Genomic DNA, 25,196 nt, shown 5'->3' on the forward strand with positions numbered 1-25,196 from the left:
GGACAGAGGTTCGCGACATTGTACAACAGGTAGCAACCAAAACTATCCCAAAGAAAAAGAAATGCAAGAAAGCAAAATGGCTGTCTGAGGAAGCTTTGCAAATAGCTGAGGAAAGGAGGGAAGCGAAAGGCAAGGGAGAAAAACATAGATATGCCCAATTGAATGCAGAATTCCAGAGAATAGCTAGAAGAGATAAGAATGCCTTCTTAAATGAACAGTGCAAAGAAATAGAAGAAAACAATAGAATAGGGAGGACCAGAGATCTTTTCAAGAAAATTGGAGAGATGAAGGGAACGTTTAATGCAAAAATGGGCATGATAAAGGACCAAAATGGCAGGGACCTAACAGAGGCAGAAGAGATTAAGAAGAGGTGGCAAAATTACACAGAAGAACTATACAAGAATGAGCTTAACGTCCCAGATAATCACAATGATGTGGTCACTGACCTCGAGCCAGACATCCTAGAATGTGAGGTGAAGTGGGCCTTAGAAAAGCTGAGCAACAACAAAGCTAGTGGAGGTGACAGTATTCCAGCTGAGCTATTCAAAATCTTAAAAGACAGTGCAGTAAAAGTGCTACACTCAATTTGCCAGCAAATTTGGAAAACTCAACAGTGGCCACAGGATTGGAAAAGATCAGTTTACATTCCAATTCCAAAGAAAGGCAGTGCCAAAGAATGTTCAAACTACCGCACCATTGCACTCATTTCTCATGCTAGTAAAGTCATGCTTAAAATCCTACAAGCTAGACTTCAGCAGTATGTGGATCGAGAACTACCAGAAGTACAGGCAGGATTTCGAAGAGGCAGAGGAACTAGAGATCAAATTGCCAACATACGCTGGATCATGGAGAAAGCTAGGGAGTTCCAGAAAAACATCTACTTCTGCTTCATTGACTATGCTAAAGCCTTTGATTGTGTGGATCATAACAAACTGTGGCAAGTTCTTAAAGAGATGGGAGTACCAGACCATCTTATTTGTCTCTTGAGAAACCTATATGCGGGTCAAGAAGCAACAGTGAGAACTGGACACGGAACCACTGATTGGTTCAAAATTGGGAAAGGAGTCCGGCAAGGCTGTATACTGTCGCCCTGCCTATTTAACTTATATGCAGAGCACATCATGAGAAAGGCAGGGCTAGATGAATCAAAAGTTGGAATTAAGATTGCCGGAAGAAATATCAACAACCTAAGATACGCAGATGATACCACTCTAATGGCAGAAAGTGAAGAAGAACTAAAGAGCCTCTTGTTGCGGGTGAAGAAGGAGAGTGCAAAAGTTGGGTTGAAACTTAACATTAAGAAAACCAAGATCATGGCAACTGGCCCTCTCAATTCCTGGCAAATAGATGGGGAAGAAATGGAGGTAGTGACAGATTTTGTTTTCCTGGGCTCCAAGATCACTGCAGATGGGGACTGTAGCCAAGAAATTAAAAGACGCTTGCTCCTGGGGAGGAAAGCCATGGCAAATCTAGACAGCACACTAAAAAGCAGAGACATCACCCTGTCAACAAAAGTGCGTATAGTCAAGGCTATGGTCTTCCCAGTTGCAATGTATGGCAGTGAAAGCTGGACCATAAGAAAGGCTGAGCGCCAAAGAATTGAGGCCTTTGAACTATGGTGCTGGAGAAGACTCCTGCGAGTCCCTTGGACTGCAAGGCGATCAAACCGGTCAGTCCTAGAGGAGATCAATCCTGACTGCTCTTTAGAAGGCCAGATCCTGAAGCTAAAACTCAAATACTTTGGCCACCTAATGAGAAGGAAGGACTCACTGGAGAAGAGCCTAATGCTGGGAAAGATTGAGGGCAATAGAAGAAGGGGACGACAGAGAATGAGGTGGCTGGATGGAGTCACTGAAGCAGTAGGCGTGAGCTTAAATGGACTCCAGAAGATGGTAGAAGACAGGAAGGCCTGGAGGAATGTTGTCCATAGGGTCGCGATGGGTCGGACACGACTTCGCAGCTAACAACAACAACAACAAGCAGTAGTATGGCTTTCAGCTTGGAGGTATATATTTCATGATGGGGATTATGGGGCTTGTTATCAAACCCAATAACCTTAGATGGGAACAAAAAGGAAATTCTTCATGTAATCACTAATAATAGAAAGTAATAAGTGTTTTTCACAACAAAGAAAACTATATCCATTAAATAGATAACCTTAATTTCATGTGCTTCAATTTCCTTAAAAGAGAGGTGGCAGGTGAATTTCCATTAAGGCACCTTTCTCTTTTAAAATCTTTGAATGACTTGACAGGTTCATGGAAACCTTTAAGGCAGGGGTAGGCAACCTTGGCTCTTTTATGACTCGTGGACTTCAACTCCCAGAATTCCTGAGCCAGCTGGCTCAGGAATTCTGGGAGTTGAAGTCCATGAGACATAAAAGAGCCAAGGTTGCCTACCCCTGCTTTAGGCATGGTATTGAGTTTCTGCACACAGCTGTCTTCACTGAGATGGCTACTTTCCACTTCTCCAAAGCTGTTGATAGCTCGTTCACTTTTCTGAAAAGGAAAATTGTCTATTTACAGCTACCATAACTCCCGTTTATTAGTTCTTCTTTTCTTGATCAGAATAATGGTGGCTGCAGTCCACTAGCTATGTGCCTTAAAAATGCAAATCAGAATCGAACATGCGTTTGTCTATTGGGGACTGGTGATGGCTTCACATGCCATAGAAAAGTATGGGAGGTAAGACATATTTTACTAAAACTTGCAAAATTTGTGAGCATCCATTCCCAAATGCTAGAAGACCAGTCTTCCTTCTTAACATTCCCAAACTTTGTGCTGATAGTAGTACTGAAAAAGCAGCATGTGACATAGTTGAAAAATGTTGCAAAAAAGAAAAGATAGTTGCAAATGATCCCATGAATTAAAAAAATAGTAAAAAATTAGATGATAAATCAGTTGAACTTTCATTTGAAAGAAAATATAAAGAAAACAAAGCTTTTTTCATGTATGCCAGGGGTGTCAAACTTGCAACGTCACATGACGTGTTGCGATGTATCCCAACTTTTTCCCCATTGCTGGAGCTGGGGTGGGCACGGTTTTGGCATGACGCATCCGGCCAGTGGGCCGGCAGTTTGACACCCCTTATGTATGCTATCTGGGGATTCATTGGTAAGGACATAATTTCCTATATTGAATGGTTCAAATATGATTGTTATAATTAATAATTCAAAATTATTCATATTTATTTTATTTATTTTATTTTATTTTATTAAATTTATATACCGCCCTATTCCTGGAGGACTCAGGGCGGTGTACAGGGAGGATTAAAACAAACATACAAAAATTAAAATCAGATTAAGACAATTAAATGAAGTCCCTGAAATTTAAAACTAAAACCCAATAAAAATTAAAACCCCTCAGCCTGGGCCACACAGCTCAAAGAGCCAAGTTTTCAGGTCCCTGCGGAATGAGCGAAGGTCGGGGGCAGTCCTAAGTTCCATGGGGAGTTGGTTCTATAGGGCCGGCGCGCCCACAGAGAACGCTCTTCCCCTGGGAATAACCCGCCGGCATTCCTTAACCGGCGGTATCCTGAGAAGGCCCTCCCTGTGGGAGCGCACGGGACGAAGGGAGCTTGATGCCGGAAGCAGGTGTTCCCTCAGATAACCCGGACCCAAGCCATTTAGGGCTTTATAGGTCATCACCAGCACCTTGAATATATGAAGTGTGATAGCTCCCAAGTCTCTTGGGGCACATGGAAGCCTTGAGTCAGAATCAAAGGCAAGATCAGTCCGGCCACTACATTTGGTTGCCAGATATTACTGCATCCATGCCTTCATTAATTCTCTGGCCAATCAGTTCAAGTACCTATGAAGATTCCAGCCAGAATGTAGGGCTCAAAACCTGACATGCATCAGATCTGCTTTTCTCTATTATAATTCTGCAGTGGGAGAGTTTTTACAAGGAATTCCCACATCTGCAATTGCAGTATTAGAAGCCTGTTATTATGAATGTTTTTTATGCACATACTGTAGTTCCTAAAATTTGGAAGAAACTTGTTATTGTGAACATGTTTAATCCCTCCCTCCCTCCCTCCCTCCCTCCCTTCCTTCCTTGCTTCCTTCTTCAGGAACTTATGGGAAGAAAAGATGCCTCTGAATTTCTTCGTTACAGCAAGGTAAGTATGAGAAGGATTTCTATGTGGTAAAAAACTGGAGTGGGATCCAGAAAGTTCCTTGCACAATCCCTGCAACCGTGCAATCCAATTAGAACTATACACCAGAACATCTGGAAAACATCAGAATTGGAAGGTTGACCTATGCCCATTTCTAGACAGTCCCTCAACGGATGAAATTGTCTTTTCTGGTGGGTTTTTTTGGGAGTGGGGTGGGGGTGGGGTTGAGTATGGTTCCTATTTCTGCATACAATGGAATTTAGATCCATGCTTTTAGCCAGGACTTTTATATGTGAACAATTTTATATTTTTGGCTTTTGTATCTTATTTTGCATTTTATATTTTGCATTTCTTGCTTAATATTGTTAAATGTCTTGAAGATTCAGGGGGGAAAAGGGGGGAAGTGGAATCTAATCAGCAAAATACCCAATGAAAAGAATAGTGTTGCAACAAGAGAGAAGAAATTTTCTATGATGGGTACAGAGTTCATAGAATCATCAGATTCAAAGAGACTCTGAAGGTCCTGAGTTCTGACTCACTGCCCAGGGCAGGAATGCGAACCCAGACAAATGTCAGTCAATTTTTTTTTTCAAATCACCAATAATGGAGCACCTATGATTTCAAAAACAGGTTATTCTAGTGTTTCCTAGTTTTCAGTGAAGAAATTACTTCTTATGTCAAATTTAAATCCCCTTTGTGAAGTTTTCGTTTATGGTTCTTGGAAATTGTGGAAAATAAACCTGCACACCCTCTTCCCTATGATAGCCCAGGAAATATTAGAACAGTCTTCTAATATTTAGAAGACTGTTTTTCCTTAGCTTTCCCTTAGCCTAAATATACCCAGTCTCCTAAACCATTCTTAGTCATTTATCTCCCAAGCTTTTCCCTTCTCACTGTTCTTTGTACTTTTTCCAATTCCTCAGCCAGCGACCAAAGCCAACACCATACCCCAAGGGCAGGGGTACTGGTACAGCATAGAGCTATCATTTCCTGCAAAACCTGACAGTATAACCCTGTTGATAAGACCAAGATGACATTACCTCTTGCAGCATCTTCAGTGCACGGCCAATTTCTCAGAATCCAAATGCCAAACACCTGTAGATTATAACTTTTGCTTGGTATTTATACTAATCCCTGGACTTCTCCCTATGTTGCAGTTTTATCGAGTATTGGAAATAACAGGGAAAGGACCATACACCATTTTCGTCCCACATGCTGATTACTTACAGACAAAGACCACAGTAAGCACTTGTGAAAGGTGGCATTTGAAAAAACCAAGGGGTGCCTTAGATTGTAAGCCGCCCTGAGTCTTCGGAGAAGGGCGGGATATAAATGGGATTAAAATTTAAAAAAATGTTTAATGTAAAAGAAGAGTTCACTAAGAGAACCTTAAGGAAGGATAACTTCTAGGCAAATTCTTGTTTCAGTTAAGCGTTATTTTTTTTTTAAGTTTGCTTCCAAATATAAATGTCTTCAGCTAAATTTGAACTTCCTCTGTAGCATCTTAATGGAAACACTGAGCAAGATGCATTGGACAAAACAGGGTACAGTACCATCCATATGCCATATCCATTGAGATGGCACACAATTTGGGGGGGTGTCCTCCTGGACTCATGGCACCTACTTAGGGAGCGGGTGGCAGTCATGTCTGGGAGGTGTGTGCTCCACACAGATTCATCTTGCGTGCCAACTGTGCCCTCTCCTGGACCAAGAAGCCTTAGTCACTTTCTGTTTGGACTATTGCAATGTGCTTTACATGAAGCTGCCCTTGAAGACCATCTGGAAGCTACAACTAGTTCAGAATCCAGCAGCACATACAATGTTTGGAGCCCCTAGGTTTTCTTATGTTACACCCCTATAATGTGAACAGCACTAGTTCCCAGTTTACTTCTGTGGGGCAACTCAAGGTGCTGGTTATCACCTTTAAATCCCTACATGGCACTGGGGATCACTTATTTGAGGGATCACTTCTCCCTGAGAATAACTGCCCATCCCACAAGATCCAATAGGGTAAATGCACTTCAGATTCCTTCCCTGCTGCCATCTAAAGGGACTTGGGAAGTGTGCCTTATCCGTAGCTGTTCCTACCTCATGGAACACACACAAACACCTTGGCAATCCAGCAGGTCTAGCCTTGCAAAAAGCCATTGTGGCTGGCACTGAGGTAGAGCAATAGGAATTTACAGATGGCTGTTGAGGCATCCTAAGACAATATAGGCACCAGGTTTTTAGTTTTAGTATTTGGCTTTATAGTTTATAGTTGTATTATTGTTGCCATCCTTTTAAGTTAATAAATGAATAATAGTTTTCAATTGAACTGAATTTTGGTTGTGGCTCAGTTTTCCCTGTCTGTAGTGAAGGGTATGATGTAATTGGTTGGTATGTTTATGCCGGTGCCCAACAGCTCTACATTTTTTGGAGTGACAAATGGATCATGAGAACCAGGTTTTAACCATTTTTCTATTGCGTTAGACAATAGAAATAGATGCACTAGACGGCATTCATGATTTATTACTATTGTATCAGAGAGCAGCTTCATTTCAAACACCTGAACAAGAATGGATTAACCTGTGCTTGCTTTGTACAACCATATTTTCTTTAGTTTTCAGAATGGGAAGAAGCTGGCTGCATGGAAGATCTGCTTCGCTATCACACAGTCATCTGCCAGAAGCTCCTATCAGATGACTTGGAATCACAGGATTTTCTAACAGCTTTATCTGGTCACAAAATCAGAGTTTCCATGAAAGAGGTGTGTGTCATTGTCACCGTCCTGTTTCATTTCCATCTTAGTCATAAAAAGACTTTTCTGCACTGCCAAGAGAAACCTTATGTGACTGTGTCCTATCAGGTCTTCATTTTTCATGGAACTGGGTTATTTTTTAGGGCCAATGATAATCCCTGTAGAACAGCGGTCCCCAACCTTTCCAGCTTGCAGAACGGCTCGGCCTGCCCGGGGGGGTGTGTGTCGTGTGAGTAACAGGCGCCTGAGTGTTCACACAGCTCCATTTGTGTGAGCGGCGTGCACATGCCCTCCACTTGCATGAATGGAGCTTTGCGCGTGAACAGAGGGTGCTTGAACTCGCATGCAAAGTTCCACTCAAGGAAGCGGATGGTGTTTGTCCTTGTGCCCATTTCTCCAGCAGCCTGGTTTCAAACAGGCCATGGCCCAAGGGTTGGGGACCCCTGCTCTAGAATAATATTCTTATATTTTTGTATAATGTATAATAGTCTGTTTTTAAAAGTGCTTGAAATGTATTCCCTCTTTTTTACCCTCCCAGAACAGTCTGTATTTAAATGATGAAGTTAAGATAATTGAAAGTGACATTACTCAAGAGAATGGAGTCATACATATTATTGATGGGGTCTTAGCCCCATATGACCTGCAGCACCACAACATTTCATGTGGCCTATCCCAGGTATGTCTAAAATAAGATACGGTAGAAAAGGTGAAAGAAGCCATAATGAGTTTGCTAGTCTTTAAACTACTGTAAAACTAGATGCTATTGAAAATAACAATGGCTTTTAATGGCTCTTTATTTCTTATACTATACTTAGTTCTGAGTTAGATGTTTAAAACACTAACTATCCACTTACTAGGGCACTGTGAGCCATAGATCCATCTTACCTGATTGCATATATTTCTATTTTGTTTGAGTGTTCATGCCTGGGTACACATACAGTTTGGATTATTTCAGAGATGGAATGATCCGACTCTGATCTATTTTTTGTGTCTTTTCTGTACGAGTTGCATAACTGAAGTAAAATCTGTTAGGGCTGCAGCATTGCACATAGTTATCTGCCACTGAATATATTTCAGAATTGCTGTATGGCAGATCATGTCATTATCTGGGTTCAGGGCTATTGCAAAGCATCTTATCCTTGTGTTTTAAACAGGATACACATGATATAAGATTTACTTGCCATCTCTGTGTATTACAGCTGCACATGCACATTTTAGATTGCCAGAAATGGGGAAAGAGGCAGCTTGTTTCAATGTTAGATGTAAAAATTAGGCTGCATCTCTTCCATGCACCTTCAAGCAGGCATAATGCTTTTCTGATCAGACTCTGGAACTGGGATTTTATTGGCAACTTTTCTGATTGATTGCTTTCCAGAAAACCATTATAGAGGTCTCAGAGGCTCTTGGATACAAAACATATAGCAGGCTTCTAAAGGTAATTGAACATTCTCTTTCAGTTTCAATCCATAGAATGAAACATAAGTGAAGTAGTCCTTGAGTTGAGCTTGACCACTGGTAATTTCATGGATACATTTATGTAATTTCCCTGACAAGGATATGGAAGTGGCTTGCTGTTATCTTTTTCCAATTATTATTTTTCAATTCCCAAACATAGCTTAGAGCCATGCAGTTTCCTGATAGTCTCACATCCAAATCTTAACCATCACTCGCGTAGCTTTTTAAGATTAGTCCAAGTTTTCTGTGTGCTGCCATCTAGCCAGGTTCATATTAAAACCCATATATTAAAAATACAAAATAATATAATTTTAAAATTTGGTTCAACGTGCATTTCAGAAGTGGGATTTGAATTCTGATTAATTGGATAATGGTTTCAGTTTTAATAGAATTCAGGTCTGAAGAGAGAAAACATTATCTACTTCACTCACTGGCTACAGACATGTGGACTAATGGAGATGGTATAATCTCAGCCTATTTGACCACCTGGGAAAACTCAGATAAATAGATAGAAGGAAGATGCTTCACATGCTGTCCTGGATCTCTTTCTGACTTGGCCGACTGTTAGTTAAGAGAGTCTGTATATTTAACAGAAAAAAAAAGAAAATTGTCTCTCTTTTTTTCTTGCACTTCCTTCTTCTCGAAATATTACTTAGACAGAAGTGAGTCTTTTCTACCCTCATGTATTTCTTAGTAATTCTTGGCAATGTATATTAGCTGTCAACGCTGCAAACACTGACATGTTTTGCACTGACAATATAAGAGACAGCCTGTTACTTTAATTGCTTCATTTGGGGGGGGGGGAGGAAATCTACCCGGATGTTGTTAGAAGATTGGAAAAGCCCGTGTACAGAATGGGAAGTGAAACCTCATATGTAAAACTAATTGGATAATGTGATTTATGACGTGTAGATAAGGGTGGGGATTGTGTGTGTGTTATGATGGGTTTGTGGGGGGAGCAGATTTCAGATTCTGGCATCCCTCCATGAGTGCCGATGCTTGCATTTTGTTTGAAACTGTGTCTTTTATCGGAACTATGACATTAGCATTCATTAACAGCCAGGCTAACTCCATGCTCTGCATCCCAGACAACTATATCATGAGCATTTATTTTAATGTGACATTCTATTATTTCCTTAGAATTCTTTTAACACTCTGCTCTTGTTTGGGAGTGCATCCTCTCACAAGGCCTTCTTGATTAATTCAACTCTCCCAACGTATTTGTTCCTTGCAGAACTCTTTTTAGATCCGTTGTTGAAACATGGAACTCTGAAGGCTTCATAGCTGTTAATGTTCCTCCAGAAATCTTTCAAGACCCTAAACCTATCCTAAAAGTGGGCAGAAAGTAGGGTATGGATGGGTAGATGTTTGGGTGATTTGCAGTAGATTAGAAAGGTTCCCAAATCCCAATGTTTTAACCATAACAAAAGCATAGAACTGTTCTCATGAGAAACAATCATTTTCTGACATTCTGGTTTTCTCTGAATCAAACGTGTATAGATATAGTGTAATGTTCTTCAAACACTGCTTTCACTTTTAAGTATTTACAGGATTGTAGCCTATTTATGTATTTATTACCACTCGCTCACTTTGTAACCAGCCTTTCAAAGTTGCTGAAAATTAACATCCAATAAAATAGACACAGTCATAAAATAATCATAACAGGAATTGTTGCAATCAACATACAGGTAGAGCATGGTAGCCTTTTTAAAAACACATTAGCATTATGATTTATTAAAAGGCATACACTGTGAGCTGCAGTTTGTTTCATCAAGTGCACAAACACTTTGCCAGGCTGAAAAAATGCTACCAGATTTTTTATTTTATTTTTTGGTCACCATAGGTGTCCTGCACAGCTTTCTTTCCCTGTGCTGAGCATTGTACAGCATATCAAAATCCACATTTCTAAACCAGACCGGTTAAGACACAGAGGAAGCCTGCTTTGACGAAAGGAGGAAATTTTGTAAAGCCCAAATGGCTTAAGGCATCAGGCATCTGTTTGGCCACTTTTCACTCATTCCCCCCTCTCCCTAAAACCCTCCAATAACAATCAATCCAATTCCCAGACTTGTGGCTTACATCCCACTCAACAGCATGAAGGTTGTTTCCATACAAACTTTGATGCAGCTCTCCGATCTTTTGAAGACTGACGTTTGGGGGAGGGGGGTGTTGACCAGTTGACAGTAATTCTCTTAGCTTTGTAAAATCATGTTATTTTACTGCTCTGTGTCTCTATACAGGAAGCAGGACTTCTTAATCTGGTCAATAATACCCTTCATCAGCCATTTACCATGCTGTGGCCAACTGATGCAGCCTTTAATTCTCTTCCTGCTGAAATGCAAAAATGGCTCTATCATAAAGACCACAGGAGCAAACTGGTTGCTTATCTCAAAGGGCACATGATCCGGGACATAAAGGTAAACCCAAAGTTAAAGAAAACACATCTCCTTTTCATGTCACTTAAGCCTGGCTAGAAATTGGTTTTGAATAAGTAAACTGCTTAACCAACATTTTATCTGATAAAATCTGTGAGATCTGACTGTGGGAGAGAAGTTGCTACTGGCCTTAGCTTGCTTATTCACTGGAGATGTGCCAAAACTGAGCAATTGCAAGGGGGAAAATTAAAATAGAGAAAATCTTAGAGCAGCTGGTATAAAATTGCATTAACAATGCCTTTTTATTTTAACAATGAATTACTAAATTATAATTTTATTTATTTATTTTATAGATTTTTAGATTTAGATGGCTGCCCATCTGAAATAGACAACTCTGGGCATTTTACAATGTTAAAATGAAAATGATTGATCATCATAATTGCTTGGGCATCTACAGGTGCCAGCCCATTCATTCTTTTAAGTAACGTGGCTAATTTAAGGTGCATTTTAGCTCTGTAAAACAGAAGGATGTATTTCAAATACAAAGGATGTATTTCAAGAGGAAACAGGCATACCTGTTAAGCATGACTTCACATATTTTGAAAAATATGGATAGAGGCCATGGTAAATTTGTTAAGGAGTCTATCTCAACATTGTTTTTCTCTGACGTTTAATTAAAAAAAAACTTAGAAGAATAGTCAGGACACTGAGCAAGGATTAGGACAGGGTTCTCCCAACTTGGCAACTTGAAGACTTCTGGACTTCAACTGGCTGAGGAATTCTGGGAGTTGAAGTCCACAAGTCTTCAAGTTGCCAAGTTTGGAAGACTCCTGGATTAGGATTTCCTTTTTTTTTTTACCAGCACAAAATAAATGAGGTAGTACTCAAAGTGGTGTGGGATTCTTTATCCAGATGCTGATTTTCTCGCAGTGCTTCATATGATCATGCATTTATCATATCATGGATCCACAGGGAAATTTATTCTCAACAAGATCTTTTGCAGCCTTAAGTGAGACCCATTCCTATTTAACCTTCCTGAACATTTATCTTCCTAGCTGATTCACTGCCAGAAACATTTACTGTCTGAAACAAAGTTTATAATCACAGAACACAGAAGGCAAATGAGGAAATGAGTTTTTATTCTTTTGATGAAAATGAAACCTTCCCCAATTCCTGTTTATATGTACGATGAATGAAACATAAGACACAACCTCTCCAGATCTATTTTGGCCAGCTTGAATCTGTGGAAAATCAATCATTATTTACTGTTTTGTTTTCTAGGTCTTGGCTTCCAAACTGACAGAACTGTCATCCTTGAGGACTTTGCACGGCTCAACGATTTCATTTAGCTGCAGCAAAACACATGCGGTAAGTAAGCACTCTTTTAAACTGAAGCCACAAGAGGGCAAAGTGATGTACAATACTGTCCTGCCTAAATGGATTTTCAAAAGATATAGATAGTCCTCACTTAGGGACTGCCTTGGGCAGCACTGTTTGGAATTATGAAGGTGATGAAAAAGTAATGGTTAGTGCATGTTCCCCTGTGCCTGACTTGCTATTTTTTTTCCTTTGTCCTCTCACAGACAAGAGAGATTGCTTCACTAAGGCTTTTGTTTGCCTCCTATGCAGTTTGTTATACAAACAGCTGGTGCTAGGGCCTTCCTTTCTATGAGTATTCCTTATTGGGTGCCTGCTTACTCTCTTGTAATTCCTTCCTCTCCATTTAATGTATAGACAAACATTAATTCCCTTCTTGCTAATTAGCCCAATGCTGGGTGAACATTCCAAGCAATGAAAGAATAGGGCTATAAGACTGCCCTTCATGAGTCAAGTTCCAGACACTACGTTTTGGCTCATATGACTGTTTGGGGTCATATTCTTTCTGATGCTGTAAAGCAAAGGAAAGCTGAAGTAAAATCACAAGCATAGTTGTCACGATTTCAGGATCGAACTCTTGGCTGTGGGCAGAGTTTACCTGCAATATTGCATTCTAACCACTGTGCCACCATGACATTAGTTTTGATCATAATGTCCTAAGCAGGTTTATAAGTTAGGCTAAGGAGTAGGTAGAGGATACAGCAGCTGCAAGTATTAAAGGTCATGGGAGGAGGCAAATGAAAGTGTAATGTATTGGGCTTGATTGTAACACCACGTGGTAAGCTGGAGCTAGCTAATGGCTCCCAGCACCTCAGACTCCCCGTCTCCAGTGCTGCTATTGACTGCCCCTAGGCGGCAATAGGTTGCTTTAAACCTATTGGCTGCCGTCTAGGGCCCAGGTTATAAATTGCTGCAGCTGCAGCCCCGTTCTCCAGTTCAGATCCTGCAAGCAAATAAACATGATCATTGCTGAACTCACTCGCTTCATCTCCATTCCTGCACAATGAACCCAGTACACAATAGAAAGGATGCAAAAGAGGTATGGGCCAAGAAAGAGAAGCTAGGAACAAAAAGGAGAACAGTAATCTAAAGGAGTCCCTTATTTTAGGAGAAGCTGGAACAAGCTAGGGAAGTTGATCAAGAAACAAAGAATCTGGGAGACAGAGACCAAAGAAAGTAGGATGTGTATAAACATTACAGCAACTTTTTGAATACATCTTGAAGTAAATATATGGGGATTATCTAGGCATCCTGGGAGCTATAGTGCAGCAATCTTGAGGATACCAAATTAGGAAAGGAGGCTGCAATGCAATCAGGAGATAAAGAGAGTGTAGCAACAGACAGGATCTTACAAGACTGACTTTTAAAAAGAGGCTACAACTGGGATATTTGTTCAGCTTGCTAAATGTGATGAGATTTACTGTGTATAAAGTTTATACCTTATAGATAGAGGGGTTTTTTTTGCATAAATTACAGTGCTTCTGATCTGAGGCAAAAAAAGGTAAAAAGGATCAAGAAGCAAAGCCTCCAATATTCGTTTTCTGTCTTCTGATTCACTTTTACTGCTTTGTTGGTTTGCAGGGGGATATTGTGGTGGACAATGACAATGCAAGGATTGTCCAGCGATATATGGAATTCAATGTGGGCATTGCTTATGGAATTGATCACCTTCTTGAGCCTCCAGATTTGGGATCCCGTTGTGATGAGTTTCAAACTGTTGAGATTTCAGTGAGTACTTGAATTTTAAATACCAATGTTTACTGATTTAGATAATTATCTTCCTTTTGTTGATTGAATATCATTAAAGGATTCTCTAGACAAAAAGATAAATTTGTTAAATTTCTTATAATAATGTTGACAATGGCAGCCGGCAAGTTCTCCGTGCTTTTCCCATGTTTGTGGAACTTACTTTCACCTTATTGGAAATATGAGCAGCATATAAATTTAATAATAATATGAGAGCTGTTTTTTTTAAAAAAAAACAACCTTCAAAACACTTCTGTTTCTATTGAACTGTACAATTTTTTAAAAAATTATCCCTCTCATGGCAATTTCATTTAAGGTGAGATTGTATAATCTGTATGTATTCTACTTGTTTTGCAAGATTTAAATTCTAAAATACTGATAAATACCTATTATGAACACCTCAAAGCATCTAAACATTGGGGACAGGGCCCCAAATGCCAGCTGTGTTAACCATAACACTGTCATCATGAGTTTAGTAGCCAAAGTGGAGTTCTGTGGCCAAAAACGTGTCCCAGCAAATAGGTTGCAGCTTTTGTGAGAAAGAAAAATTTAACAGATTTTCGGATTAAAGTTGAAATGGCTTCTTACATACCTGTTTATCTTTCCTTCTTTCCTATAATCTCTTCTCAGAATGCTCCATGTGGTCCTTGTGGCTTTGAGAGATTCTGTCCTTTTGGATCAGTGGAAATGGTAAGCCCGCCCCCTGAGAAATGGTGGATTCACAGTTGACAAGATGTGGATAATAAGCAACTTGATGGTGGTTTACCAAGACAGGCACAATGCGAAAGAGTACATGCAGTGGATATAGAAATTCTATACACCCCTGTTAAAATGCCAGGTATTTGAGATGTAAAACAAAATTGCTTCAGAATTCTTTCCATCTTTAATATAACATAGAAACTGTACAATTCAGTTGAAAAACAAACTATAATTGGGGTGGGAGAAATAATAAACTTACAATACTGTGGTTACATAAAAATGCACAGTTAAGCTAATAGTTTGTTGAAGCACCTTTTGATTTTATGATTTTATGATGGCTTTCAGGGTAGGAGCCTGTCAGCATGACACATCTTGCCTTGGGAATCTTTATCCACTCTTCTTTGTAAAAAATCTCCAAATCTGCCAGAATGCGAGGGCATCTCCTGTGCACAATCCTCAAAAGGCCACCCACAGACTTTCAGTCGGATTCAGGTTCAGGCTGGGCCATCCCAAAACTTAGATCTTCTTCTGCTAAAGCCATTCTTTTGTTGATTTGGAGGTCTGCTTTAGGTTGTCATGTTGAAAGGTGAAATTCCTCTTCATTTTCAGCATTTTAGCAGAGGCCTGAAAGTTTTATGCCAAAACTGGCTAATATTTGGAGCTGTTCATAATTCCCTCCACCTTGAGGTTCCAGCTGAAGAAAAACAGCCCCACAGCATAATGCTGCCACTCTTGTGCTTCACTGGGGGTAGGGTGTACTTTTGGAATGCGCTGTATTGTTTTTCTGCCAAACATACTTTTTGGAATTATGGTCAAAAAGTTCAACTTTGGTCTCATTAGACCATAACACATTTTCCCACATGCTTTTGTTAGACCTGGTGTAGGTTTTTGTAAAATGTAGCCAGGCTTGGATTTTTTATTTTTATTTTTTGGTAAGAAAAGGTTTCCATCTTGCCAGCCTACCTCACAGTTGTATTACATGAAGAATACAGAGATTGTTGTCACATGTAGTACACAGCCAGTATTTCCAGAAATTCCTGCAGCTCTTTTAATTTGGCTGTAGGTGTCTTGGCACCCTCTCAGACCAGTATTTCTTGTTTTTCATCAATTTGGGGGGAACATCCAGTTCTTGGTAATTTCACTGTTGTGACATATTTCTGTACTTGTTGATGACTGTCTTCACTGTGTCTCATGATATAGCCAATGCTTTGGAAAATGTTTTTTTTTACCCTTCTCCTGACTTACACCTTCCAGCAACGAGATCCTTTTAATGCTGTATAAGCTCTTTGCAGTTCATAGCGTTTGCTGTAAGAGGCAACTGAGTAAATGTCAGAAAAATCCTACTAAAACAGCTGAATTTTATATAGGTTTGTTCAGAGTCACTTTAACTGATGGCAGGTTCGTACTAACTACTATTTATCATCAGTTTGAATACAATTGGTTAATTCTGAACACAGCCACATCCCTACTTATAAGAGGGTGTGAACACTTACGCAGCCACATTATTTTAGTTTTTTATTTTTATTTTTCCCCCACTAAACAATTTTAGTTTGTTTTTCAGTTGAATTGCACAGCTTATATAGCTTATATTAAAGGTGAAAAGAATTCTGATGTGGTTTATCTTGGTCTAATTTTTTTACATCTCAAAAACCTGGCGTTTTAACAGAGGTGTGCAGACTTTCCATATCCGCTGTATATATGTATGCACATTGCCATCTGATATATTCAGAGTCTCGGGTTTAGAGTTATCTTGGTATGAAAAGTAAAATTAGTAATATACCCAGATCAAAAGGTAAAGATAAAGGTGTCCCTGTTCAGGCATGTCCAATTCTAGGGCATGGTGCTCCTCTCTGTTTCTTGGCCGATGTAGTTAGCATTGCCCAAAGATATTTTTCTGGAGTCATATGGCCAGCATGGCCATAGGCCAAAGGTGCATGAAACCCTATTACCTTCCCACTAAAGTGGTACAGTATTAATCCACTCACACTTGCATGTTTTCAAACTGCTAGCTGGGCAGGAGCTGGAACAGGAATGGGACTCACCCTATTGAGCAGTGCTTGGGTCTTGAACCTAGGTTATAAGCTTTCCAGCTGAGCTATTGCACCCCCAGACCTGGATCAAGCTTTAAATGAAGGTATATATCTTCTATTAGAAAAGAGTAATAGCACCTTTCCAAAACAATTTGAAAAATGTCCTTCAGACCTTGTCCAAACCCAGTGCCTCAGTGTCAGGGCTTTTTTTCCTCATAGAACGCTCAGAACGGAGTTCCAGCACCTTTTTTTGGATGGAACCTTATAGGGTAGGCAAGGTGGGTTGTATGACATGTGTGAGTTCCGGCACCTTTTTCTTTTACAAAAAAAGCACTGCTCAGTGTAATAACAGAAGTCCGATGAACTTCTTTAAAACCATATTATAGCAGTCCTAATTAAGAATGGCAAAATGATAAATCATTCAGTCTGTGATTTGAGTCAATAAAGCCAGCAAAAGGAGGGAAAAGGTGAACATAGAATGTATTGGTAAGAAAGTTGGGAGGTGCTCTGATAAACTGCATGGGGGAACCTAGTTGCAATCAAGTAAACTGAAATTTTCAGAGCATTTGAATTACAAAATTAGATACTGTCTGGAGAGTTGATGCAATATGATTTTTTTTTTAAAAAAAGGCATCTATATTTGAATTTCTGCCTATTTACAGAGAAGAAAGGTCTTGAGAAGTTTTTTTTATTTTTATTTAATTTAATTTCTATACCGCCCTTCTCCCGAAGGACTCAGGGCGGTGTACAGGGCAATAAATACAATAAAAATACAGTATATACAGTTTCATTCTCTATCTGGAGATTCCCAGACTTTGGACTTCTAATTAGGACACTGTATTTCACCTTGTCACCATGACAAAGCTTGCTGGGATCATAGCACCACTGGCTTTTAGTGGTGTTCCAACTTCATAATGCATTCTGATTTCAGAGTTACGGGCCTGTTGTAAACAGTTCTGTCTTGGTCATATGAGCAATCCCCATCTGTTTGAGGACTTTTGATACAAAGAGAGTCCTGGAATTCTGAGTCAAAAGAAGTGATGGAGCACCAGAGTTTTGCCTGTCCATTAGTTTTTCCTCTATGTACTCCAATGAAAATTCTTAGCACATAGGAATAATAGGAGGAAGTTCCCACATACCTTGCAAATTGAATGTATACTTTCATTTTAAGAATCAAATTTCCAACAAAAGGCAAAAAAGTTGTCTTTTTCCAATAGGGGGAAATCCAGGCTTGCTATTATGACCCTTTTGAGGTTCCAAGGAGGTACTCCTGGCGGCAATATTCTCGAGTGCCATTGTATCAAAACCGGCTTAGAAAACATTTCACTAAGGGATGCAAGAAAACATGCCTTGTCTCTAAGTGGACACCCCAATGTTGTGCAAATCACTATGGAAAGAACTGCCAGGGTAAGGAATATTAAAATTCCAGATAAAATAATATATTTTTCGTTCCTAACTTGGTAATTATAACACATGGCAATAGCAGTTGGTAAAAATAACACAACAATTTGTTTTACCATCTATGAGGGTGAAATGTCCTTGTTATGTCTCACATCTAAGTTTCTGGATCCTCTAACTGAACTATGAGGGCAATTTGGAAATAAACCTCCATTTGGTTATCAATGACAGACATTCATAGATACAGAACTTTTATTATTCACATTAGAAAACTACAACCTTACATTACTGTGAATCAACACCACACTGGAAGTCAGCATGCCCTGACGTTTGTTATGGATGGCTTTTCTGAGTTTTCATGTTTCACAGTAGATTTTCAAACTGATGGTTGAACCACGCTCCTTGAACTTCACTAGCAGTAGTCCTTTGGCATCTTCACATTTGGCGGGATTTTCTATGGCACAACTTCTGGTGTGGTGTTAGTTCATTATAATGCTCGCCCACACACCATTAGATGCACTCAAGAACTTTTAAAGCAGTTCCATTGAGATGTTTTTGATCACGCACACACACACACACATTATAGCCCAGATTTAGTGCTGAGCAACTATTACTAAGGAATTTCAAACCTTGTAAGACGTTATGTCAAGTGTCTCAATTTGAATGGCGATTTTGTCAAAAAGTAATGTAATGTTTAGGTTTTCTAATGTGTATAACAAAAGTTCTGTATATGTGAGTGTCTGCCATTGATAACCAAACAGAGGTTTATTTCCAAATTGTCCTCATATATCATTATTTCTAATGCTCCTTTGAATTTGATATACATGCCTAATTTTCTGTGCACTGCCATTCACCAATATGAGAACATATCTTAAATTTCATACACTTAATAATTTCCTTTATATATTGAATGACTCACTTTTCTTCCCCCTTGCCAAAAATATCATTCTTAATAATAATAATAAAGTTGGAAGGGACCTTGGAGGTCATCTAGTCCAACCCCCTGCTCAGGCAGGAAACCCTATACCATTTCGGACAAATGGCTGTTCAGTCTCTTCTTAAAAACTTCCAGTGTTGGAGCATTCACCACTTCTGGAGGCAGGTTGTTCCACTGGTTAATTGTTCTGTCAGGAAGTTTCTCCTTAGTTCTAGGTTGCTTCTCTCCTTGATTAGTTTCCATCCGTTGCTTCTTGTCCTGCCTTCGGGTGCTTGTGTTTGGTAAATATTCCATAGCATGATAAGAAATAAAACAACATTTCATGGATTTTCCCATTGTCTCTTAGCAATACTTAAATGCTGAATTGCAACCATTGCTGGACCAAATCAATAAACAAATCGCTTTTCCTGATTTTCATAGAGGTAGTTATGTGTACTGGAGTACTGTTGTATTTTCTGTGCCGCACAATTCTTACTGCATTGCAGCAGATCCTGCATCTAGCTAATCTTGAAAACATGGTTGTTACTTAAATGGGAAACTCCTAAAATGCCAGACATATAGACTTAAAAAAAACTTCTAAAGAAAACAAAGGAAAACCACTTCATGAAAATTACCTGTATTTAAGGCTGAATTTGTCATTTATCTTCAATCTTGGCATTCATATGCCATCTATTTGCAGAAAGAGTATGGGGTTTGGCAAAGCTACATGCTGAGCAACATAATATTTGTACAAAGTACAGGTTACTGATTATTATTGTGTTTTATTTTTCTATGATTTCCTAAGAGGCATTATCAAGTCTTACAAATGGAATAAGCCTATTTACTAAGATATTTATTAGCAAATAAAAATATAGTACTCGTGGTTATTTCTGAGTGTGTTTGTTCACATAAATTGTGTAATTTAAAAAAACACCTACAGATTAGAGAAACCAGCTATTTTTATTAATGCACACAAAACAGATAATAGAAACTCAGAATTTTTAGAACCAGATAATGAAAATGCCTAGATACTACTTAAAAAAAATTAATAACATATGCACTGGATCAAAGCAAAGCCAAGAGACATTGTTTCTGTACTATATTATCCCATCTGTTTCACATAACAAGAAAATGTGAAGTATATAATGTAGTCAATAACATGCACTACTTCCTGACCTTAAACTATTGATTGAAAGGCAAAAGAGTAGAGTGAAATCTAGATCAGCTGTGTGTGTGTGTGTGGGGGGGGGTCTAATCCATCCTCACAACTATTAACTTGGGAGATACAGAGAAGCCTGACTTTTTTCTAGTTCTTTTATAGAAAGAGATATTATAAATCTAGCACAATCTGAAATGTTGGTATTATCTCTAGAAATAAATTACAATTAAACTGATCAGGGCTTCATTCTTCTATTAGTAAACCTTGTGACTACAATGGAACTCACTCCCTACAAACTTTGCTTAGAATTAGAGCTTCAGATTAGTCAGGTTCCCTTATTCTAAGCTCATATGATTATAGATCTGAAATCTGACTATTCGGGCAGGCATTCAGTATTCACTATTATTAATTCCATGGTTTGCTTATTTATTTATTTATTTATTTATTTATTTATTTATTTATTTATTTATTTATTTATTTATTTATTTATTTATTTATTTATTTATTTATTTATACCGCCCTTTCCCGAAGGACTCAGGGCGGTTTACATTAAAACAACCAATACAAAAGTTAAAAACACATTAAAAAAGATTAAATCATCCCTAGAATTAAAAACCCGTTAAAAATTCTCAGCCTGGGCCAGAGAGCTCAAAGAGCCAGGTTTTCAGGTCCCGGCGAAATGTGCGGAGGTCGGGGGCAGTCCTAAGCTCCACGGGCAGCTGGTTCCAGAGGGCAAGCGCACCCACAGAGAAGGCCCTTCCCCTGGGTGTTATCCACCGACAGTCTTTTATCGGCAGCACCCTGAGAAGACCCTCCCTCTGGGAGCGCACTGGACGAAGGGAGCTTGATGCCAGCAGCAGGTGTTCCCTCAGATATCCCGGACCCAAGCCATTCAGAGCTTTATAGGTCATCACCAGCACCTTGAATTATTGTCCCAAATAAGGTGGTTACTACATAAAGAACATTCTGGGTTGTCCTAAAGTCCGATTGTTCTAAGGCTTGGCTAAACACCAAAAGATATGAGACCTAAGAGGCCATGAAATGAATGATCATAACCACTACTATAATGGTGCAAGCTCATTTGCTTCCAATGGCGCACCGTGGATAAGCTTGCAGGTGTGAAACCGAACAAACTAGCAATTAGGCTGTCAGGATTACTCTGTAAAGTGTAGGTCCCCCTGACAAATGTATGCTATTCAAAATAAATCAGTAAAAACCATTACTATACATGGGTAAATCTATGCCAGGTAGGATACATTAAAGGGTGTGATTAACTGGCAGACAGACAATGACAGTAAGAGGCAGAACACCTTTATAGCATCATGTGAAACCTTTCTTTTAGATTAGAATGATAGAAAGGTAATCAGCAGAAAGTTACCCTGATTTTTAAAAGCAATTATTAAAGAGAACTTTATTCTTCATCTTCCTAGGTTTATTTTTTTTAACAGTAGATTCTTGAAGGAAGCTACCTCTAATGATAATTTTAGATGGGTGCAATAACTGGCAAATCTGCAAACAGTTACGGTGATTGTGCCTAAAATAACTGCAAAGCACTGGAGAAAAAATGAAGGATTATACATGCCCAGCACATAAAGTTTCAGAGATGGAGGAAGCTATTTAGCTGTAGCTTATTAAACAGTTGTTTCTAGGAAATGGATAAAACTATATGACCAAATAGACGGTGGTCTCTTTGGAAAGCCTGTATGACTTCATTCATCATTTCTGAAGCAATACATTTGGTTGAAAACGTGTCGGTTTTGCCTCTTTCAGTGTGTCCCGGAGGGCTCGAAGCACCATGCCAAAATCGTGGTACGTGCAACGATGGGCATAAAGGCTCTGGACAGTGCAATTGTAATGCATCTTTTGTTGGAGTGGCTTGTGAACTCTGTGCTCCAGGGTACTATGGGCCAGACTGCAAAGGTAGGACAATGTTTTCAACATAACAAAAGCTTGTAAATTAGCTCTTCCTCACTATTTGCCATGATGGTACCCTTTGCACTGTCTTTGTAATTCCCATATATATCTTCTGCATCAGGTGTCCAGGGGTATTTGAAGATTATACTAGCGATTTCCCCCCCCCTCTTCCACTCAATATATATTTAGTGAGAGAAAGGATGATTTTTATAAGATATCTGCATGGTACTGTCTTGAATGTTTTGGTTGATGGTGCAATATAGGATTTGACAACCCTGTCCTTATGGACCATTGCCTTTTTCATGTGTTACCCTCAATTCTAAAAGTCATTTTCATATTTTTTAACGTGCCATACCTTGTAAGATTACTGCAGCTGTGATTGAATTGTACAGTTGTGCCTATAGGACAAGAGGGTGATGAAAAGTAATCATTTCTAATAAGGGCATGTTTGTTGGTGCTCTAGACAGTCATATTTTGGCACCTGTTACGGTTTGGCTCCTCTTCCAATTTTGTCTGGAATTTCAGTGAGGTGCCTCTTATTTCCTTTTTTTTCCTTTGAGTTTTTGAACTTCACACTTAGGGTTTTCCAGATTTTTTTTAAATTTCTTGGAGTTTTTCAACCTATTTACACCGGAAAGTTACATTTAGCCCCCCTCCTCCCAAGTGTAAACCATTACTGCTTTTCACTTTTTTATTGTGTTTTTTTGGAGAATCTTTTCCATTTTGGCATCCACTAAAATTTGGCGCCCTTGCTACCTGCTTGGTCTAAACCTAGAGCTGGCTCTGTTAATAGCAAAATTGTCCTTTGGATATACTCAACAGTTTTTGTTTCTCATTTTCTGCCTGATTCCCTGAATGATTTAACAGTTATTTCCATGTTCTCCTTTCAGGGTGGAGGAGTGGTGTGTTCCCCACCCCCTTCTGCTAATAATCTTCTTTCCGTCACTCTGTGATTTCCTTGCCATTAAATTCATTCAGGTGTAGGACGACATGGAGGGTACAGGTTGCCAAAGAGGAGGATTTACAATGAAAGATAAAATATTCCAACATCCATTGGTGACTTAGTAAATTACTGCTTATCAGGACATCACTTAGATGTTTTATCCCTTGGTAAAAAAAAATATGAGGAGGAATGATCGGGTAAAAGAGGAGCTTGGGACAGCTCCATACACCACTATGCACTCCTTTTCTTAGCTGAAGATTATGATTGTTGCTTCCTTTTCATTGCAGAGTGCAATTGTTCAGGAAACGGGATATGCAACGAAGGGCTGCTCGGAGATGGCTTCTGCTTCTGCTCCGTGGGATGGACTGGAGAGCACTGTGAAATCAAACTAGGTAGAGCAAGTCTCAGGGCTGGCACACTGCAAAAATACAACTCTGTAGAGCAGCATTTCCCAGCCTTGGTGACTTTCAGGTATGTGGACTTCAACTCCCAGAATTCTATTCAGTGGTCATGCTGGCGGTGGAATTCTGGGATTTAAAACCCACACATCCGAAACTGGCCATGGTTGGGTAACATCACCCAAGAGAAAGGCCCAGTAGGTCTCAGCAAATGCCTTCATTTCTCAAAAAAGGTAGTAATGCTTTTTTTTTCTTTTTTTCCATCATTCCACTGATTTCCTTGTTCATGGATTTTATAAGCTTGTATGATATTTCAGGCTTGTGTAACATCTTTGGAAGCATCAGAGAAGGGGAAAAAACAATTCAACATATCTGTAGCACTTTAGCCTTGTTTAATTGAAGAAACTGATTTTTCTTTTTTGTACAAAATGTAATGTTAAATGTCAAAATGTCACCATCAGCACGCAGGCTAATATATTTTTGAAATCACAGGGTTTGGGGAGTTCCTATATGTATTGGAAGAATCCTGCTCTCTCCCTTAATCACATTAACTCAGAATTGATATCCAACCAATACAGGGAGTTTTATCCCGCTCAAATTCTCATCTAGTTTTTCTCCAAAATCAAGCAAAACAACAACCCCGATTCCCTAGTAGCACATTGGTGACATGTCTTTTTTTTAATGTTCAAAAGATTTAAACAATAAACAAAGACAGATTAGCAAATATTTATAATAAGGGTTAATGTGAGACCTGAACAATGAGCTTTAAACAACATGAAGTTTGGCAGCACTAATGAAAATGTCCCTAAGTAACCTTTTCCATCCTGTCCCATGCAAATAGCCATTCACTGTAAAATTAGCTTAACATAGTTTTAAATGGCAAAGGAACTTACCAGCAAAGAAAAAAAACCCCACATGAGTCTTGCCCATTTCTGTCACTGCATGAGTTCTTCTCCTGGTGTTCCAACAGCCCTTGGCCACCACTGTACTTGATATTTTAAAATAATAAAAATAGCAATAATAGCTCCCCTTCCCACAAACCCAGTGCACAGAGAGATTACTTGCTACCAGCCTTCTTAAGGTTTTGGCACCAGACAAATCCTGCAAGGTCACAATATCCCACAATCACGAGATTGCTATTTGTGACCTCCTGCTACCTTTCTCAATGACTTGAGTTACAAGAAGCCAGCAGCAGATATTGCAAATGGTGAATGAGTGACTACATGGCACTGTGAAGTCATTGTTTATTGTTTAAAAGATTTAAACAATAAACAAAGACAGATTAGCAAATATTTATAACAAGGGTTAATGTGAGACCTGAACGATGAGCTTTAAACAACATGAAGTCACAACTGGGAGCTGGTTGATAAGCACATGAATTGCAATCAGGTGACTGCTGGGATGCTGTGACAGCCACAAATACCACTACAACTACTTACTATTATAAGTCCCCTTCATTCAGCACTGTCAGATGGTCGTTGAATCAGAGGTCATTCAACAAGGACTAAAATTTTGCCAAGAAATTTGCAGAAATTAGTTCAGGCAGCTGGCAAGAGTCAAAAACTGACTCAAAGGCAAACAGTACATACATACATACATACATACATACATACATACATACATACATACAATCATACCATGCAGATCATTTTTATTTTTACGTGAAATCTGTTCAGGACTGCCTATCCAAGAGCAGATGAACTTTAATCCCACACAACACAACTTATTGTTCTCATTCTACCACAGTTGTGATAAATAAGTCATGCAGACAACTAGATGAGAATAAAATATATTCAATCCCACTGTATAATACAGATTAGAAGCATGATCTAGAAAGAAAGGATTTCCTTGAAATATAGTGGTGACAGGTTCATAAATGGCAGTGAAAAGCGAAAGAGTTGATTTGGTGAATAAGGTTAATTGGATAAAT

General features: G+C 39.1%; 1 protein-coding gene across 1 annotated transcript in view; it reads left to right on the plus strand.

The window, feature by feature from the left end:
* STAB1 (stabilin 1) overlaps nucleotides 1–25,196 on the plus strand; it is a gene marked incomplete at its 5' end in the record, with an annotated part of 121,696 nt that overhangs the window by 76,539 nt on the left and 19,961 nt on the right. The window contains 13 exons of the mRNA XM_081319052.1: nucleotides 2,568–2,684; nucleotides 4,072–4,119; nucleotides 5,274–5,357; nucleotides 6,719–6,865; nucleotides 7,395–7,532; nucleotides 8,232–8,291; nucleotides 10,552–10,728; nucleotides 11,968–12,054; nucleotides 13,645–13,791; nucleotides 14,440–14,499; nucleotides 17,756–17,945; nucleotides 21,782–21,931; nucleotides 23,156–23,260. Of these exons, the coding sequence (XP_081175178.1) occupies nucleotides 2,568–2,684; nucleotides 4,072–4,119; nucleotides 5,274–5,357; nucleotides 6,719–6,865; nucleotides 7,395–7,532; nucleotides 8,232–8,291; nucleotides 10,552–10,728; nucleotides 11,968–12,054; nucleotides 13,645–13,791; nucleotides 14,440–14,499; nucleotides 17,756–17,945; nucleotides 21,782–21,931; nucleotides 23,156–23,260 (1,510 nt within the window). The remainder of the gene's footprint in view (nucleotides 1–2,567; nucleotides 2,685–4,071; nucleotides 4,120–5,273; nucleotides 5,358–6,718; nucleotides 6,866–7,394; nucleotides 7,533–8,231; nucleotides 8,292–10,551; nucleotides 10,729–11,967; nucleotides 12,055–13,644; nucleotides 13,792–14,439; nucleotides 14,500–17,755; nucleotides 17,946–21,781; nucleotides 21,932–23,155; nucleotides 23,261–25,196) is intronic.

The sequence above is a fragment of the Vipera berus genome, assembly GCF_964194415.1.
Source record: "Vipera berus genome assembly, chromosome: 2".
Taxonomy (NCBI): domain Eukaryota; kingdom Metazoa; phylum Chordata; class Lepidosauria; order Squamata; family Viperidae; genus Vipera; species Vipera berus.